At 50.8% G+C, this 18,789-nt stretch overlaps 1 protein-coding gene and 1 non-coding gene across 3 annotated transcripts in view; both read right to left on the bottom strand.

Moving 5' to 3' along the window:
• PNKD (PNKD metallo-beta-lactamase domain containing) overlaps positions 1-18,789 on the bottom strand; it is an 81,710-nt gene that overhangs the window by 10,672 nt on the left and 52,249 nt on the right. The window contains exon 1 of one of the 2 annotated variants that reach the window (XM_017535114.2): positions 12,628-12,883. The exons of the other annotated variant lie outside the window; for it this stretch is intronic. Within the exon in view, the coding sequence (XP_017390603.1) occupies positions 12,628-12,791 (164 nt within the window). The 5' untranslated portion in view covers positions 12,792-12,883. Of the gene's footprint in view, positions 1-12,627; positions 12,884-18,789 lie in introns of those variants that run through there. 2 annotated transcript variants of the gene reach the window in all.
• On the bottom strand, positions 7,202-7,302 carry LOC119472257. The gene has a single exon (XR_005201375.1). It is a non-coding gene; the product is annotated as a small nucleolar RNA U13 (small nucleolar RNA).

Raw genomic sequence — 18,789 nt, 5'->3', positions numbered from 1 at the left:
CATGTTTGTGCCACTGTACTCCAGTCTGAGTGACAGAGGAGACCCTGTCCTGGTAAGAACAAAATACATATCCATGTATAAGCTAAGAAATATTACTGCCAGGCATGGTGGCTCACGCCTGTAAATCCCAGCTCTTTGGGAGGCTGGGGCAGACAGATCACCTGAGGTCGGGAGTTCAAGACCACCCTCAGAAACCCGGTCTCTACTGAAAATACAAAATTAGCTGGACCTGGTAGCACATGCCTGTAATCCCAGCTACTTGGGAAGCTGAGGATTAACTGAGTTTTTTTTTTTTGAGACGGAGTTCGCTCTTGTTGCCAGGCTAAAGTGCAATGGTGCCAACTCGGCTCACCTCAATGGGGGCAATTCTCCTGCCTCAGCCTCCTGAGTAGCTGGGATTACAGGCACGCACCACCATGCCCAGCTAATTTTTTGTAGTTTTAGTAGAGATGGGGTTTCACTGTGTTGACCAGGATGGTCTTGATCTCTTGACCTCGTGATCCACCCGCCTCGGCCTCCCAAAGTGCTGGGATTACAGGCGTGAGCCACCGCGCCCGGCTCAGCTAATTATTTTTATTATTTGTTTGAAGGTGTCTTGCTTTGCTCCCAGGCTAACACTAAGAGTTTCTAACACACAAGAGCATGCTCTAACACCTGGGGACCCTAGTCAAATCACCAAGTATAATGAGAAAGAGGATATTTGCATAATCTCAAAGTATCTCCTTCATAAAATAACCTCTAATTATAAAGGCCATAGAGAAACCTGGCTGACTTCATCGTAAGCCAGTGATCAAAGTTAACGTCACCAGTAACAATATATAGACATCATTTCCCTCTTGGTATGATACACTGAGGAAGGCGTAACATCACTTTGGTGGTATTTGAGCCAAAAATGCAAATCTATAATTCTTTTTTTGGGTCTCGCTCTGTCGCCCAGGCCAGAGTGCGGTGATGCGATCCATAGCTCACTGCAGGCTTAATCTCCTGGGCTCAAGCAATCCTCCTGCCTCAGCCTCCTAAGTAGTTGGGACTACAGGTGCGTGCCACCATGCCAGCTAATTTTTAAAATTTTTAGCAGAGATGAGGTCTCACTATGTTGCCCAGGCTATATTCTTCAAATGTATCGGTAAGATGAAAGACAGACTGAGAAACTGTCCCAGACTGGAAACCAGGAGATAAATGCAACGTGGGATCCTGGATTGGATTCTAGAGCGGAGAAGGGGAGCGGCAGGGAAACACGAAGAATCTGAGTAGGCTCTGAGGGTAGTTCCCAGGATAGTATCGATGTTAATTTCTTGGTTTTGACGACTATACTGTGGTTATGAAAGACGGTGGTATTCAGAAGCGAGAGGCACATGGGAATGCTGTGTATTATTTTGAAAAGTCTGAAATCATTTCAAAATGAAAAGTTTTTTTTGTTGTTGTTTGTTTAGATGGAGTCTTGCTCTGTCGCCCAGGCTGGAGTGCAGTGGCTTGATCTCGGCTCGCTGCAACCTCCACCTCCCGAGTTTAAGCGATTCTCCTGCCTCAGCCTCGTTAGTAGCTGGGATTCCAGGCCCGTGCCACCACACCTGGCTAATGTTTATATTTTTGGTAGAGATGGGGTTTCACCATGTTGACCAGGCTGGTCTGGAACTCCTGATCTCAGACGATCCACCTGCCTTGGCCTCCCAAAGTGTTGGGATAACAGGTGTGAGCCACTGCACCTGGCTCAAAATGAAAAGTTAAAAAATAAAATGAAATAAAATCACCCTTTCCTCTGTCAGACACCACCTTGCACCGACACCTGAGTCCTTTTCTGTCTTAATTTCTCCCTACATGGGCTTATGGAACGAGCAGAGGCTCTGATAACAGAAAGATCTGGGCTCCCATTACAGCCTGGCCCCTCTTGGCTCTGCGGCCTTCGGCAAGTCATGAGTTTTACAGATAAGGTTCCTCATCTATAACATGGCAATGCTATGACTTACCCTGAAGGACTGTGAAGATTAAGTGCCTAAAATAAGAAAACGAATGGCGGGTAGAAGATGTTTAGCAACTGTTGTTTCCTTCCCAATTCAGCCGGGCAGTCCTCCCAGCTGCCAGGGCATGGTCACGCACATCTGGGAGGGGTGATAAGCTCCCCGCCCCCCTTACTAAATGCTGACTTCATGTGCCCAGGTTCTGTCCCTAACAAAGGACACCATCTGTGGGGGCAGGGACTGTGCACCAGGAAGCCACAGTAAACAAGGCCCCTCTCTGTCACTCGCTGTGTTTGGCAAACACTGTGCATATTGGCCATAGTGGAGACAGCAGAAGCAAGGCAGAAGGGGCCCTGCCTTTGGGGAGCTCGTCACGTGGGGAAAGGGACGGCCAGCAGATATCGAAGCAGAAACTGGATTAGTCAGCACACTGCCAGTTAACTATGGCTGGGGGTGGGAAAGAATGGCTAGAAGGGAAGAGGCCCTACTATAGGCAGGGTGCCTGGGGAAGGCTTGTCCCCGGAGGGTGACATTTGTGCTGGAAACTGCAAGACCAAGCCAGCGGCATGGACGATTCTGGGTGATGCGGCACACGGCAGGAGGAGTGTGGGATTTTAGGAACTGCCAGGAGGTCTCGGAGTCTCTAGGCGGGGCAGGAGGGACAATCAGTGCTGGAGAAGGGGTTGGGGAGGTGGGCAGGGGCCAGCGCATGCAGAGAGTGGAAAATGGCTGGTGGGGTAGAACAGGGCACACAGGATTGGACTCCCTTTCCTTTCTTTTTGTTTTTTTTTTGAGATGGAGTCTCACTCTGTCGCTCAGGCTGGAGTGCAGTGACGTGATCTTGGCTAACCGCAACATCTGCCTCCTGGGTTCAAGCAATTCTCCTTCCTGAGCCTCCTGAGTAGCTGGGATTACAGGCACACGCCACCACGCCCAGCTAATTTTTGTATTTTTAGTAGGGACGGGATTTCACCACATTGGTCAGGCTGGTCTCCAACTCCTGATGTTGTGATCTGCCTGCCTCGGCCTCCCAAAGTGCTGGGATTACAGGTGTGAACCACTGCGACTGGCCTGGACTCCCTTTCTGAGAGCTCGCTGGGCTGTTAGGTGGAGGAAAGGGGCCGGCGGTAGGGAGTCATCCAGGTGGGAGAGAGACAGGGGCCTGGACTAGAGGTGCCGGAGGTGGAGAGGGTGGGGTGGCAGAGGGACCGGAGATCTGTGCCTGCCTTGGATGTGGGCTAGGGACAGGTTGCAGTCCTTGCTAACCTGAGGTCTTGATCTTTGGGCAAAGCAGGAGAAGGCAGGGCTGAGGCGGGGAAGGAAGAAAGGAAGGGGAGAGCAGCCTGAGGACCCAGTGGCTCTCCCCAGCCCTGTGCCCTGCCCCCCAAGGGCTTCCACAGGACTCTTTTTTTTTTTTTTTTTTTTTTTTTTTAAAAAATTTTTTTTTTTTTTTTTTTTTTATTTTTGTTTTTTTTTTTTTTTTTTTTTTTTTTCATTTTAGAAAATATATTTTTATTTTTTTTAATAGAGATGGGGTTTCACTATGTTGGTCAGGCTGGACTTGAACTCCTGACCTCGTGATCCACCCACCTTGGCCTCCCAAAGTGCTGGAATTATAGGCGTGAGCCACTGCGCCCAGCCCCAAAGGACTCCCCCAGGCCCCTCCTCCATCTGCCTGCAGAGCTTGCGAGTCACAATCCCCACAGTCAGTTCCCCATCCTGTTCCTTCTCTTTCTGGGAAAGGCCCCTGTCCTCGAAGTTGCATTTAGCCCTCTCCCTGGCACATGCACCAAAACAGAATCCTTCTCAATTTTAGCTTCCACTGCTCGCAATGCAGCCTCACCTGTGGGAACAGGCCCTGGAAACTCACCCAGAGCCTCACAAGAGCCTCCATCCCCAGCTCTCTACCTCCAACCCAAACCGCAGACCTCTGGCAAAAATCAGTTCCTAAAGCACCACGTTTGGCTGAGGCTTGCTCCTGCTCAAAAGTCTTCGGAGGCTCCTCACTGCTTATGAGCGAGTGTCCAACTCCCAGTCACGCCTTCTGGAAACTGAGATCACAGGAGTCTTTGCCTCCTCCCCTCCTCTACCGCCCAGTGATAATCCCGTGCTCCCAAGAGTGAAAGGGCAGAAACCCCCTACATGACTCCCACCAGCAAAATGGACAAATAAATCCTAACATACTTAGCCCTTGGAAAACTACACAGTAAGGAAAACACATGTTCTAGAGCAACAGGCTTCAACATTCACAAAGCTCAAGCACTTATCGTTAGGCCGAGACACACTGCAGAGAACACAAAATGATTATATTACAAACCCAAAATACAAAATTACAATTACAAGTTACAAATACGAAACTATGGCGGGGTGCAGTGGCTCAGGCCTGTAATCCCAGCACTTTTGGAGGCCGAGGCAGGTGGATCACCTGAGGTCAGGAGTTCGAGACCAGCCTGACCAATACGGTGAAACCCCCTCTCTACTAAAAATACAAAAATTAGCCGGGCATGGTGTCGGTGCCTGTAGTCCCAGCTACTCAGGAGGCTGAGGCAGGAGAATCCCTTGAACCCAGGAGACAGAGGTTGCAGTGAACCAAGATCACACCAGTGCACTCCAGCCTGGGTGACAAAGCGAGACTCCCTCAAAAACAAACAAACAAAAAAGCATGCAAAACCATCATATATATTGCTTTTTTTTGAGACAGAGTTTCGCTCTTGTTGCCCAGGCTGGAGTGCAATGGCGCGGCCTCAGCTCACTACAACCTCCACCTCCAAGGTTCAAGTGATTCTCCTGCCTCAGCGTCCCAAAGTAGCTGAGATTACAGGGACCTGCCACCATGCCCAGCTAATTTTTTTGTATTTTTAGCTGAGACGGGGGTTTCACCATGTTGGCCAGGCTGGTCTTGAACTCCTGACCTCAGGTGATCTACCTGCCTTGGCCTCCCAAATTACTGCGATTACTGGCGTGAGCCACCGTGCCTTCTTCTCTCCCTCCTTCTTCCTAAATTTTGATTCGGCAGTTTTGGGGCCAGGAACTACCCATCATCACCTCACCATAAAGAACATAAAGTTTCCTAATTGGTCCTCTGGGACCCAGATGGGAAACAGAACAATCATTCTGCAAGGTAGGGAGCAGCCAGCCTGGGCAAGTGGCAGCTGCCCTGAGGGGCCCTCCCTGTGAGGTTACAGCTGCAGACAGGGCAGCATCCCATTGGAGGGTCAAAGTGTACCTTCCACTCCTGGCCTCAGCCAGCAGGTGACCTCTCTGGTATCTGAATGTGAGCCTCCAGCCCCAGGGGAGGCCATGTGGGACAGCTGGGGACTGAGCCACCAGCCCCCAGACACCCCTCCCTCTAGCACACAGTGGAAAACACACAATGAAGCTCTTCTTTTCTCCTCCATGGGGCCATTTTGCCATCCTGGGCAGCCCTGAGAAGCCTGAAGGCTTTTAAACCTCTGTCCCAACTGGGTCCAGGGCCGGCCTCAGGCCAGGGAGAGTAGGAGGGAGGGTGGAGAGCAAGGAGCAACATAAAGGGGGCTCTGCCTCCAAAAGAATGACCTGGAGGCCAGGCGCGGTGGCTCATACCTATAATCCCAGCACTTTGGGAGGCCCAGGTGGGCGGATCACTTGAGGTCAGGAGATCGAGACCATCTGGCTAACATAGTGAAACCGCGTTTCTACTAAAAATACAAAAAATTAGCCAGGCATGGTGGCATGTGCCTGTAGTCCCAGCTACTCAGGAGGCTGAGGCAGGAGAATCACTTGAACCTAGGAGGCGGAGGTTGCAGTGAGCTGAGATCATGCCACTGCACTCCAGCCTGGGTGACAGAGCGAGACTCTGTCTGAAGAAAAAAAAAAATGACCTGGAAAGTCCCTATCACCAGGGTCACCTGCCTTGACTCCTCCCTTCCTACTGTGCCCCCTAAATGGCCCCTGGATCCCACAGGGCCCCAGACTCCCCTGGGACCCAGCAGGCAAGCCGTGTGCCCAGGCTCTGCATCTCACCAGAGACAGGGCATTCTTAATGAAATGGAACTGGAAATACCTGTCTGAGAGCTGGGGGACCTGGAAGGCCACCAGGACACAGGGTTCTACGGGACCCGGGGTGTGCTCAGAGGCCCCTCAGGAACACAGAGAGCAGCTCCATGTCTTGTGTGTTCTCAAAACTGAGGAAACTGAAGAAGATGAGACAGCTAAAACGCCCTTGAGGGTGAGGGTTTCCCGAAGCTGCCAGCATGCCTGGGGGTGGGGGAGACTTCCTCACGCCCAGGAGAGGGACAGGGCTGCCTGCAGTCAAAACAGGAGATCATGGGGTCAGGGTCGGCCATCGCCCAGCTCATCCCTGGATGGGTTCTTCCCCAGACTTCTCAGCCCTCTCCATGGGGGAGGGGCTACTGGGGGCTCTGGCTAGAGCCAGAAGCACAGTAGGAGTGTCTCCGCCCCGGCTGGGAGGCCTTGGCTAGTTCTGTCTCTATGAGTGTAATCCCACCACGGGCTGCCAAGGGCTCTGGGCTTTGTTTGGTTTTAGTTTGTTTCCTGTGGCTTTCCTCTTCTCTCCTCGCTCATCCCAATCCCAGGCCTTCCTGATTCAATCCTGCTCCCCGAGCTGGGCTTGAGGGTCCCGAGGGCCACCAAGGACACAGGGTTCTACTGGAGCCAGGGTGTGCTCCGAGGCCCCTTAGTTTTTGCTTGTTTGTTTGTTTTGAGACAGAGTCTTGCTCTGTCGCCCAGGCTGGAGTGCAGTGGTGCAATTTTGGCTCACTGCAACCTCTGCCTCCCCGGTTAAAGTCTCTGCCTCCCCGGTTAAAGTCTCAGCCTCCCGAATAGCTGGGATTACAGGGGTGCGTGACCATGCCCAGCTAATTTTTGTGTCTTTTAGTAGACATGGGGTTTCACTATGTTGGCAAGGCTGGTCTCAAACTCTTGGCCTCAAAAGATCTGCCCACCTTTGCCTCCCAAAGTGCTAGGATTACAGGTGTGAGCCACTGCGCCCAGCCCTGAGGCCCCTTAGGAACACAGACAGGAAGTCTGACTTGTGAACACCTAACTCCAGAACAAGCGAGAACGTGCCCGGGAAACTTGAAGTGGGAAGACAGTGCCCAGGGGCAGTCTGGAGACAGGTTCATTTTAACTGAGGAGGCTGGGCCAGCCTTCATGGAGAAAAGGGCACCTGAGCCAAGCTTTCATTCATTCATTCATTCATTTATGCATGCATGCATGCATTCATTCAGAAACTTTTTCTTTCACATCAGATGGAGACTGTGCTGACATCATCACGAGGTCTGAGGGAGGCGCATCTTACCTATGCATGTGAAAACCCCATCACACTTAGAAGCTACAAAAAGATCAGTCAGAGGCATTTCCTAAGGTTTACTGAGGTGCCAGGCACTGTTCTGGAATCCGGGATACAGTCCTGAACAGTTTCTCTCCCTGTGTAGCCATATTTTGATTAGGGGAAAAAAAAACAATCAACATGCAGTATGTCCCGTGGTGATGTGAACTAGAGGGGACATAAAGCCATCGAGGGGACAGGGTGCAGAGGGTGGTGCTATTTTTATGTGGGGTGGTCAGGGCAGGCTCTCAAGGCAAAATTTGAGCAGAGACCTGAAAGAAGTGAGGCAGCAAGCCACGCGAGAACCACAGAAGGCACCGTGGAGAGGCCACCACCTGTAGCTGAGGCAGAGGAGCAGGCTGAGGGGTGCTAAAAGATGTGGTGGGGAGGCTGGGTGTGGTGGTGTGCGCCTGTAGTCCCAGATATTTGGGAGGCTGAGGCAGAAGAATTGCTTGAATCCGGGAGGCGGAGGTTGCATTGAGCTGCGATCACACCACTGTACTGCAGCCTGGCGACACAGTGAGACTCTTGTCTCGAAAAAAAAAAAAAAGATGCAATGGGGATGTCCAGGTCACAGAGGGCCTGGAAGCCATTCTTCAAACAGACTTGGACTTCATGAGAGGTGGGAAGTCGCTGGAGGAGTTTGAGCAGAGAAACGATCTGTTCCTGACTTAAATAACAGGTGTTTTTGGTTTTGTTTTTTTGTTACGGAGTATAACTCTTATCACACAGGCTGGAATAAATGGCACAATCTCGGCTCACTGCAACCTTTGCCTCCTGGGTTCCAGCAATTCTCCTGCCTCAGCTTCCCAAGTAGCTGAGATTACAGGCACTCCACCGCCACGCCTGGCTAATTTTTGTATTTTTTGTAGAAATGGGGTTTCAGCATGTTGGTTAGGCTGGTCTCGAACTCCTGACCTCAGGTGATCCACCCGCCTTGGCCTCCCAAAGTGCCGGGATTACAGGCGTGCACCACAGCGCCCAGCCTAAATAACAATTTCATTTGGGTTGCAGCGTGGAGAATGCACTGGGGTACAAAGACAGAAGTCAGCAGTGCATCTAGGAGGCTGGGTGAGAGCTGACCTGGCTGGCTCAGGTGGTGGCAGTGGAGGTGGGGAGAAGTGTTCAGATTCTGGGTATGTTTGAAGGTGAGCTTTGAGGATGCAACAGAATTTGACAGTAGAGATATGGGGAGGAAGGAAGGCTAGACAGGTGAGACAGAAGTGCAGGAAGAGCTCAGGCCTGGGGGAGATGAAACTGGGCAGGTCTGGAGTGGGTGTGGGAGGGTGCAAAGGCCTGGTGAGGATTGGGGGCTCCATTCTTCTGCAATGTGGCTTGCAGAAGGGAACACTTGGTCAAAGGCATGCTTAGAAGACCAGCCAGGCAGCAGGGGGAAGCTGTGTGGGTGGGGAAAGCAGAGAGCGGCAGGGGAGCACGAGGCTGCGGTGGGTGCTCCAGCCACAGCTCTCCAAGGTCCCATAGGCCCCAGAAAAGAAAAGGACCCTGCGCCCCTCCTGCCAGGCTGTGACGTGGATAGCCCAGCTCACTGCATCTACCTGACATTCTGGCCACTAGCAGGGTCTGGGAGGATTCACCCAAGGACCCTCCCATCAGGTTCCTGCCACTCTTGAAACCAAGCTAGTGGGACTCACTGGCCCCAGATAAGAGGTTTCCTCTTGCAGAAGAAGAGCAAGCTAGGTCTGTCCCAAGGACGGTTTCGAGGGTCAAGAAAGACCTCCTATGCCTAGGAATGAAGAGGGGGCTTGGTCAGGGAGGGAAGGCTGTCACTAGGGCTGCCTTTCCCCACAGGCCAGCTGCTACCCACCTCCTTGGCTCTGCAAGACACTTCCAGATGTGCTTGTGTCCCCTCTGCAGACAGAGGCTCTCCTCAACACTCTGTTCTGCAAAACCCCCACAACTACCCCTAAGAAGGCAAAAGGGCAACTGAGGCAGGAAGCAGAGGGCATGCACCAGTGAGTCCCACACTCCTGATCCGACTCCCCAGGTTTATCCTACTGCTCCTGGGGAGCTTGCCTCCCCCTGACACCTCCTGGGTTTGGGCCCTTGCTTATATCTGTTCACATGTGCTTTCCTCTTCCCTGGAGAACAATGATCAGAACCTGTTCATATCTGGGACCCCACAGTCCCTACCCAGGGCAGCTACGTGTTCCCTGGCTGAATGAAGGGATGTGGAGTTTCCTGCTGGGTGGTGGATAGGACAGGCTTGGAAGACAGGAGTGGAATTATGTAAGGAAGCTCCAGAAGGACACGGGGCCATGGATCCTCTCCCATCTCCAGGCCACAGCAGGAACACCTGCTAACATTTCTGGACCATTCCCTTTGAGCCAGGCCCAGGTGCGGTTCATTTGATCTTCACAGGAGCCCTATGAGATAGGCATCCGCCACCCCATTTTACAGATGCAAACAACCAAGGCACAGAGCAGTTATTTGTCCAAAGTCACAGGGCTACTAAGCAACAAAGCTAGGACTCAAAAGCAGACTTGTTTGACCCCACATGCTATGTGCTTAGCTACTACCCACGCTGTCTCCCAGGCCCTACATGTGTCTCATACCAGGTTCACCTGGGGCCCCTCCCCATTGTGCTCAGTTATCCTCATCCTAAGACGACTGTAGTTATGGTTGAGGAAAGCCTTTTATAAAATTGCCAAATTGCCAAACACCAGGGATGTTGATTATTAATGATAACATGCTAACAGCTCTCCTCCCCGTGAGGCTGGTGTTTCCATCATTTCCTTTCCACCCCCAACAGAATCCTCCATTTGCGATCCTCCCAGCCACACCTTCAGGTTGGTAGCGCATTCGCTTTCCTCCTCCGCATCATGTCCTGTTCCATCCCGTTCCCCCTCCCTCCCCATCCTTCCTGGAGGCACCTCTAGCACCAATACCTGCCCATTTCCCCACTACAGTTTCCTGTAAATATCCCCTCTCCCTCCCAGCAGCCACCAGCATCTCCCCCTGGGGACTGGACTGATTGTTTTGCAGACCATGAGGGGCAGGGTCTGGAATTCTGATTCCAGGCACACCCTTCTGCTCTGCAAATTTGGGGAGTGGATTCCAAGGCAACCTTGACATCCAGACACAGGAAAGCCTGTAGAAATACTGCATTTCGAAGTAGCTCTCTGATGATTCCAGTTTTGGGGATTTGGAAAATCCCAATTCCCAAGTTCCAGGCAGACTCACACTCTCAAGATTCTGAGTTAGTGATCCTGGCATTCTGATCTCGGATTCTAGTTCCTTATGGAAACTTCTATTTCCCCTTCCTCAGGCCATTCATATGACCTCAAACTTACTAATTCTGAAAGCTAGAAGTAGATTTAAAAATCTTTCCCCAGATAGGGCTGTAAAATTCCCAGAAATTTTGTGGGGAGAAAATGTTTTTATTAAAAATCCCGAATATGGGACAGGCGAGGTGGCTTACACCTATAATCCCAGCACTTTGGTAGTCCCGGGCGGGAGGATCACGAGGTCAGGAGTTCGAAACCAGCCTGGCCAACATAGTGAAACCCTGTCTCTACTAAAAATACAAAAATTAGCCGGGCTGACGGAGGACACCTGTGTTCCAAGCTACTCGGGAGGCTGAGGCAAGACAATCGCTTGAAGCTGGGAGGCGGAGGTTGCAGTGAGCCAAGGTCACTCTACTGCACTCCAGCGTAGGAGACAGAGCAAGACTTCCTCTCAAAAAAGAAAAATCCTAAATATGAAGGTATCTAAATATTTTTCTTTCTCTCTCTCTCTCTCTTTTTCTTTCTTTCTTTCTTGAGACGGAGTCCAGCTCGTCTAGCTCTGTAACCCAGGATGGAGTACAGTGGTGTAATCTCTCCTCACCGTAACCTCTGCCTACCGGGTTCAAGAGATTCTCCTGCTCAGCCCCCCGATTACAGGTATCCTCCACCACGCCCGGCTAATTTTTGTATTTTTGGTAGAGATGGGGTTTCATCATGTTGGCTAGCCTGGTCTTGAACTCCTGACCTCAGGTGATCTACCCACTTCAGCCTCCCAAAGTGCTGGCATTACAGGCGTGAGCCACCATGCCCAGCCTAAATATTTTATTTATTTATTTATTTATTTATTTATTTTTGAAGAGGAGGACTGATGTAGCCAGCCTAAATATTTTTCAGTCTCGTTATTTTAATGTAACGTGCAGAGCAATGGTAACTTACTTGACGCATTATCTAAACTGTGACCAAGGTTTAGGATATTAGAGACGTGAATGCCCCAAAAGGCACAAATACAAGGTCTCCACCCCACCCTCCAGCACCATGTTTTCTAGTTTTCCAGCTCCCGGAAGCCTTTATATCTCCATTTCTTAGGCTGAGAGTGAGTGGATTCCTGGGCCTGAAGTTTCTGGGCGCGTGGGGTGGTCTGGAGAGGAGATGGTGAATTGCACAATGTTTGCTCGGAAGCTTGGGAAATTCCCAGGCTTAGGCTCTCCCCACAACCTGGCCTGTGGCCAGGGCTCTCAAAATTCCCATCCCCAACATCACTATCCCTAAACTGGGGCTTGAGGTCCTGACCCATGGCCCGTCTGGTAGTAGGAAGGGGGCAGGGGCCCTCGGAGGCTCGTCTTCTTCCCTGCCTGTCAGCATCTCTGGGGCTGAACAGTGCTTGCTAGTTACCACCTTCCCCTGGGGCCAGGAAGGAAGGGGTAGAGGGAGGCAGGAGAACAGAGTGAGCTGGGGAGGGTCGATGCACACAAATCACTGGAAAACCAGGCAGAGTCAGTTGCGTCAGATTTCACAGCGTGTTCCACATGGGCCAGGCTGGGGTTAGAAGGAAAGGGGCAGGCTGGAATCCAACAGGCTTGGGACTCTTGCTTGGGACAGAAGAACCTAACTTGACTGGTAAGGAGTTGGGTGCTGGGGAGTGGGACAGGGACGTACGGAAGGAGTTGGCGGTTTCAAATGTCAGACTGCAGAAGGTGGGAGGCAGTCCTTCTCTCCGGCATTTGCCATCGGAGCCTGAGCACCTGCTGACCTCATCTCCGGACAGAGACGGTCTTCCCAGCCCTGGCTCCTGCACTACCCCCCGTCCAGCCTCCTAGTCTCCAGCCCCTTCTGTGGCACTTTTCTCCAGATGCCCTCTCACGTCTCCTTCCATGGCCACCCCGGCCCGCCTCTCCTATCCTCCTTCCCCAGCTTATCCCAATTCTCCACCTCCCCAACTGTGGCCTCTCCAGCCCGTCTCCTCGATCCCTGTTCCCTGAGACGGAGCCCAGTCCCAACCGCCACGCCCACCCCCAGCCCCGGCTCCCGCCTCCCAGGCCCCTCTCCCAGCGCGCCCGCCTCCCGAGCCCGCACGCTTCGGAGCCCGGGCACTAACCCGATTCGGAAGAGTAGCTGCTGGCTGTGCGCCATGAGCAGGCCGCGGAGGCCCGGCCGCGCTCGGCAGCCGCGAGGTCTCACGAGCAGGACGAGGACAAGGACGAGGAGCAGCCAGCTGCCAGCTACCCACTGCCACAGCGCGGGCCAGCCCTGCCAAGCCATGCCGGGGGCAGGCGCGCGCCAGCGGGGCGGGGCTGGGCGTTGCTAGGCAACGGCCTGGCGCCAGCCCCCCCACCCCCCGTGGGGAACCTGACTGCCGGCTGGGGGCGCGGGGGCGTTGCGGCCCCGCCACGCCCATTGACCTCTTCTTCGGACCCGCCCCCTCCCCACCCCCAGCCGGGCAAACACCCTGAAGGCCCCCCAGCTTTGGGGGGCGGCCTTGCCCCGCCCCCGGCTGGCGGCCAGGAGGCGGGGCCACAGCCGGCCGCGAGCCTGCGCCGATCGGGGTCCACAGTTGCCCGAGCCCTGCGAGGGGGCTGGAGCTCGCAGCCTGCCCCTCCCGCTTCCCTGTCCAGGGCGCTGCTATACTTTCTCAGCTGGCAGGAACCTGAGAGATCATCTGGGTCAGCTGCCAGTCATGGATTCATTCATTCGCCGAATGACTTTTCTAGCTCCTCCTATGTACTCGGCACTCTGCCAGACTGTGAGGAGGCTGCAAGGGTCAAGGGCACACCGTCCTCATTCCTGGAGCCCACAGCTCGGAATCTAGTAGGGAGACGAACCAAATAAGCAAGCAAACAAAATTATATATCTGTTTACACACACACATACAGATGCATGTGATGACAAATTGTGGCAGGAAGTCAAGGCGGGGGCAATGACACGGAGCACAGAGAGGGCCAGCTTAGGTTGGGGAGGGCCTTCCCAGCAGGTGACATTTAAGTCCTGCCCTGAAGGATAGGAAGAGGCTACACAAGCTCTGGGGGAGCGACTTGACCTAGGTTATGCAGCCATGGGTGGCACAGAGGAGCCTAGGGCTGGGCATCCCGACTCCCAAGCCCAGGGCAATTTCCACATCACTGTTCCCAGCCCCCTCACTGCTGCCCTCCTGACAGATTCTAGAAGTTGTTAAGGTCCCTGGAATGGAAGTAGGAGTAGGGCAGGCGTGGTGGTGGTGAAACCTACAAATTTAGGCACAGGGGCCGGGGCTGGGCTCGTTTTGGCTCCAGCTCTAGCTCTGGCCCGGGACAGGAAGGGAAATAAATGCTCTAAAGAGTGAGTCAAGCTCGGCCTGGCGCAGTGGCTCACCCTTGTAATCCCACCACTTTGGGAGGCTGAGGCAGGTGGATCACCTGAGGTCAGGAGTTCGAGACCAGCCTGACCAACATAATGAAGCCCCATCTCTAAAAATACAAAAATTAGACTGGCAAAATTAGACTGGTGTGGTGGGGGACACCTGTAATCCCAGTTACTCAGGAGGTTGAGGCAGGAGAATCACTTGAACCCGGGAGGCGGAGGTTGCAGTGAGCCAAGATCATGCTACTGCATTCCAGCCCAAGACTCCATCTCAAAAAAAAAAAAAAAAGAAAAGTCAAGCTCACCTCTGCTGCTGCTGGGAGGTGCTGGGGGGTGCTGGGAGGGAAATGGATGAGGCATATGTTAAGTTATCTTCAAACTGAATTGTAATTCCAACACCTGAATCTGGGTTGAATCCAGAAAACCCAAGCAGACATGGAGTTTCTCCTATGTGGGTACATCTTAAGGGACAGAGCCTCTGGCCTGCTCCCTCCCTGTCTCCTCGCCTGTATTTAGGCTCCTTCTCAGTGCCTGGGGTATAAAGGGCTGGTGTCACAGAGGAGGCAGAGGAGTGAGGAAACTGATAAGCCAATTTGCAGATGGCCCTTGTAGGATGCAGGAGTTTGTGGTTTTAAGTCTGTGTCTACACATGCAAAGTGAAGGATCATAGGGCATCAGCAAAAGTCATTGTGTACACACCTTTCTGCAGGTAAGGCTGTGCCAGGCATTCTATCAAGAAATTAAAATGCAGTCCTGTAATCTGAAATAGGAAATGCACGCTCAAGCATGAGCTTGCAGGGAACACAGAGATGACCGAATTCTAAATCTCAAGGCACACGATTAACAAGATGATAGATGATAAATCCAAGATACATTTGATGATAAATCCAAGATACATTTGATTAAATATATGGAGTCATCCATGGCCTTGTTTATTAAAAAAACGAAAGAGAAAGAAAGAAAGAAATACATGGAGTCAAGGCGGGACTGGGATGAAGAGTGAGGGTGCGTGTTTTAGGGGACTCATGCAGGCCCAGGGGGCCGTAACTCCCACCCCTAGACTGTTCTGGAAAACTTCCAATGTCTGCTACAAGTCAGCTTTAGTTTCATCTTCTCTGCCATGATAATCTTCTATCCCAGGCTGGGCTCGGTGGCTCACACCTATAATTGCAGCACTTTGGGAGGCCGAGGTGGGTGGATCACCTGAATTCGGGAGTTCAAGACCAGCCTGACCAACATGGAGAAACCCTGTCTCTACTAAAATTACAAAAAATTCACCAGGCATGGTGGCGCATGCCTATAATCCCAGCTACTTGGGAGGCTGAGGCAGGAGAATCACTTGAACCCAGGAGGCGGAAGTTGCGGTGAGCTGAGATTGCACTCCAGCCTGGGCAACAAGAGCAAACAAAACTCTGTCTCAAAAAAAAAAAAAATTATCTATCTATCCTATCCAGGCTGATGCCTTATTATGAATCCTCATCGGCACTTTATACCCTAGAGTACCTAACTACTTGTAGTTACCTAAACCTACCATATGGTTTCACACCCCCATGCCTTTGCACATGCTGTGACTTCTGCGTGGAGTGCCATTTATCCTTTGTTCCCCAAAGACTTGGATTGGGTGTGGTCTCTCCAAGAAAGTGATTCCTCAACCCTCCCAGGGCCTTCATGGGCTTAAGTATGTCCTCCTTTGTGTGAACTCTGGGTCTTCTTCATACTTTTTTTTTTTAAATAAGGACACAGGGTCTCACTCAGTCACCCAGGCTGGAGTGCAGTGGCACTATCATAGCTCACTGCAGCCTCAGATTCCTGGGTTCAAGCAATCCTTCCGCTTCAGCCTCCTTGGTAGTTGGGACTCCAGGCATGAGCCACGGGACCTGGCCTGTATACTCTCAAATAGCTAGAAGAGCAGACTTTGAATGTTCCCAGCACAAAGAAATGATCAATGTTGGCCGGGTGCAGTGGCTCATGCCTGTAATCGCAGCACTTTTGGAGGCCGAGGCAGGTGGGGGTCAGAGTTCAAGACCAGCCTCGTCATGGTGAAACCCCATCTCTACTAAAGATATAAAAAATTAGCCAGGATATAAAAAATTAGCCAGGCATGGTGGTGGATGCCTGTAATTCCAGCCACTTGGGAGGCTGAAACAGGAGAATTGCCTGAACCCAGGAGGAGGAAGTTGCGGTAAGCTGAGATGGCACCACTGCATCCCAGCCTGGGCAACAGGGCGAGAAAATAAAAAAAGAAAAAGAAATGATCCTCAGCACTTGGGAAGCCGAGGTGGATGGATCACGACGTCAAGAGATCGGGACCATCCTGGTCAACATGATAAAACCCCATCTCTACTAAAAATACAAAAATTAGCTGGGCGTGATGGCTCGCACCCGTAATCGCAGCTACTCAGGAGACTGAGGCAGGAGATTCGCTTGAACCCAGGAGGTGGAGGTTTCAGTGAGCTGAGATCGCACCACTGCACTCCAGCCTGGGCGACAGAGTGAGACTCTGTCTCAAAAAAAAAAAGAAACAAATGATCAATGCTTGAGGTGATGGATATGCTAATTACCTTGATTTGCTCATTACACATTATATACATGTATCAAAATATCACACTGTGCCCCATAAACATGTACAATTATATGTGTCAACTATAAACAGTAATAAAAACAAAAAAGAATAGGGCCAAGGATTTGATTTATTCATCTTCAACTCTCCAGTGTCTGGCACGATGCCAGGTACATATTAAATACTCACAAACGTTCTTTGAAATGTCAAACTCCTAACCATATCCCACAAGGCCTCTGCTTGATAGGGCCCCGCCTGTCTCTTCAACCTCCTCAGATGCCTTTCCCTTGTGAGATATGGTTAGGAGTTTGACCCTGAACTAGCCACACTTCCTCAGATGTGCCACGCTCCTTCCCACCTCAGGGCCTTTGCCCATGCTCCCTCCCCACAGAACACTCCTTCCCCAGTTCTCTGAATTGGAGGCAGCTTCTTAGCTGTTGGGTCTCACCTTAAACACCAACCCCTTGTGTGGAAATAACCTGGAGAGAGATCCAAGCTGGCTGATCACTAGCAGCTCGGGATTGTAGCTCCCAGTGAAAGCGCAGAGAACGAGAGGACGCCACATTTTCAGACGAATTTTTGTTGCTCATGCACCAGGAGATTCCCGGCGGAGGAGCCCCACAGGTCGCCAGCGCTAGTCTTGTGGCCGGCGAGGCGGTTTTGCCGCTGCCTTGGTGCAGTGGTTCTTGGTGCAGAGTCAGAAAAGCACCATCAATCATAACGCCGCTGTTTTGGCCGGCGCAGTGGGTTGCTCAGATTTTAGCGCTGGGAATCAACAAGTTGGACGTCCACTCAGAAACCCAATTATCAACACGGTAATTATAAAGACCACAGATGGATAAATGTATAACGAAGGGAAGAAAACAGCCTAAAAAGGCTGAGAATACCCAAAATCAGAATGCCTCTCCCTCTACAGGGGATCACAGTTCCTCATCAGCAACAGAACAAGGCCTGATGGAGAAAGACTGTGTTCCATTAACAGAAGCAGCCTTCAAAAGGTGGATGATAAGAAACTTCTGGGAATTAAAAGAACTTGTTCTAACCCAATGCAAAGAAACTAAGAACTTTGAAAAAAGCTTTGATGAAATATTAACAAAAATACACAATTTAGAGAGGAATATAAGTGAATTAATGGAGCTGAAAAATACAACACGAGAATTTCGTGAACTATGCATAAGTTTTAACAGCCTAATCGATCAAGCAGAAGAAAAGATATCAGAAGTCGAAGACCAACTTCATGAAATAAAACAAGATGACAAGATTAGAGAAAAAAGAGTGAAAAGGAACGAGCAAAGTCTCCAAGAAATATGGGACTATGTGAAAAGACCTAATCTGCACTTGATAGGTGTACCTGAATATGACGAAGAGAATCAATCCAAGCTGGAAAATACGCTTCAGGATATTACTCAGGAAAACTTTCCCAACCTAGCAAGGCAGGACAATATTCAACTCCAGGTAATACAGAGAACACCACAAAGATATTCCTCAAGAAGACCAACCTCAAGGTACATAATCGCCAGATTCACCAGGACTGAAATGAAGGAGAAAATACTGAGGGCAGCCAGAGAGAAGGTCAGGTTACCCATAAAGGGAAGCCCATCAGACTCACAGCAGATCCCTCAGCAGAAACCGTACAAGCCAGAAGAGAGTGGGGGCCAATATTCAACATCCTTAAAGAAAAGAACTTTCAACCGAGAATTTTACATCCAGCCAAACTAAGCTTCAAAAGCGAAGGAAAAATAAAATCTTTTGTGAACAAGCAAGCACTCAGAGATTTCATCACCACCAGGCCTGCTTTACAAGAGCTTCTGAAAGAACCACTACAAATAGGAAGGAACAACCAGTGTCAGCCTTTCTAAAAAATACCAAAAAGTAAAGAGCATGAACATAATCAAGAATTGACATCAACTAATAGGCAAAACAGCCAGCTAACATTAAATGGCAGTATTAAACTCACATATATCATTATTAATTCTAAATTTAAATCGACTAAATCTCCCAGTCCAAAGACACAGACAGGCAAAAAAAGCCAAAACCCATCGGTATGCTGCATCCAGACCCATCTCACATGCAAGGATACACAGACTCAAAACAAAGGGATGGAGAAAGATTTACCAACCAAATGGAGAGCATAAATAAATAAATAAATAAATAACAGGAGTTGCTTTAAAGCAACAAAAATCAAAAGAAACAAGGAAGGATATTACATAATGATAAAAGGATCAATGCAACAAGAAGAGCTAAAGATCCTAAATATATACGCACCCAATACAGGAATACCCAGATATGTAAGACTTATAAAGAGACTTAGACTCCCACACAAAAATAGTGGGAGACTTCAACATCAATATTAGACAGATCAAT

This window comes from Cebus imitator, unplaced genomic scaffold (assembly GCF_001604975.1).
Source record: "Cebus imitator isolate Cc_AM_T3 unplaced genomic scaffold, Cebus_imitator-1.0 Scaffold91, whole genome shotgun sequence".
Taxonomy (NCBI): domain Eukaryota; kingdom Metazoa; phylum Chordata; class Mammalia; order Primates; family Cebidae; genus Cebus; species Cebus imitator.
Note: the sequence above shows the minus strand (reverse complement) of the source record. Positions and strands in the feature narration are given on the sequence as shown.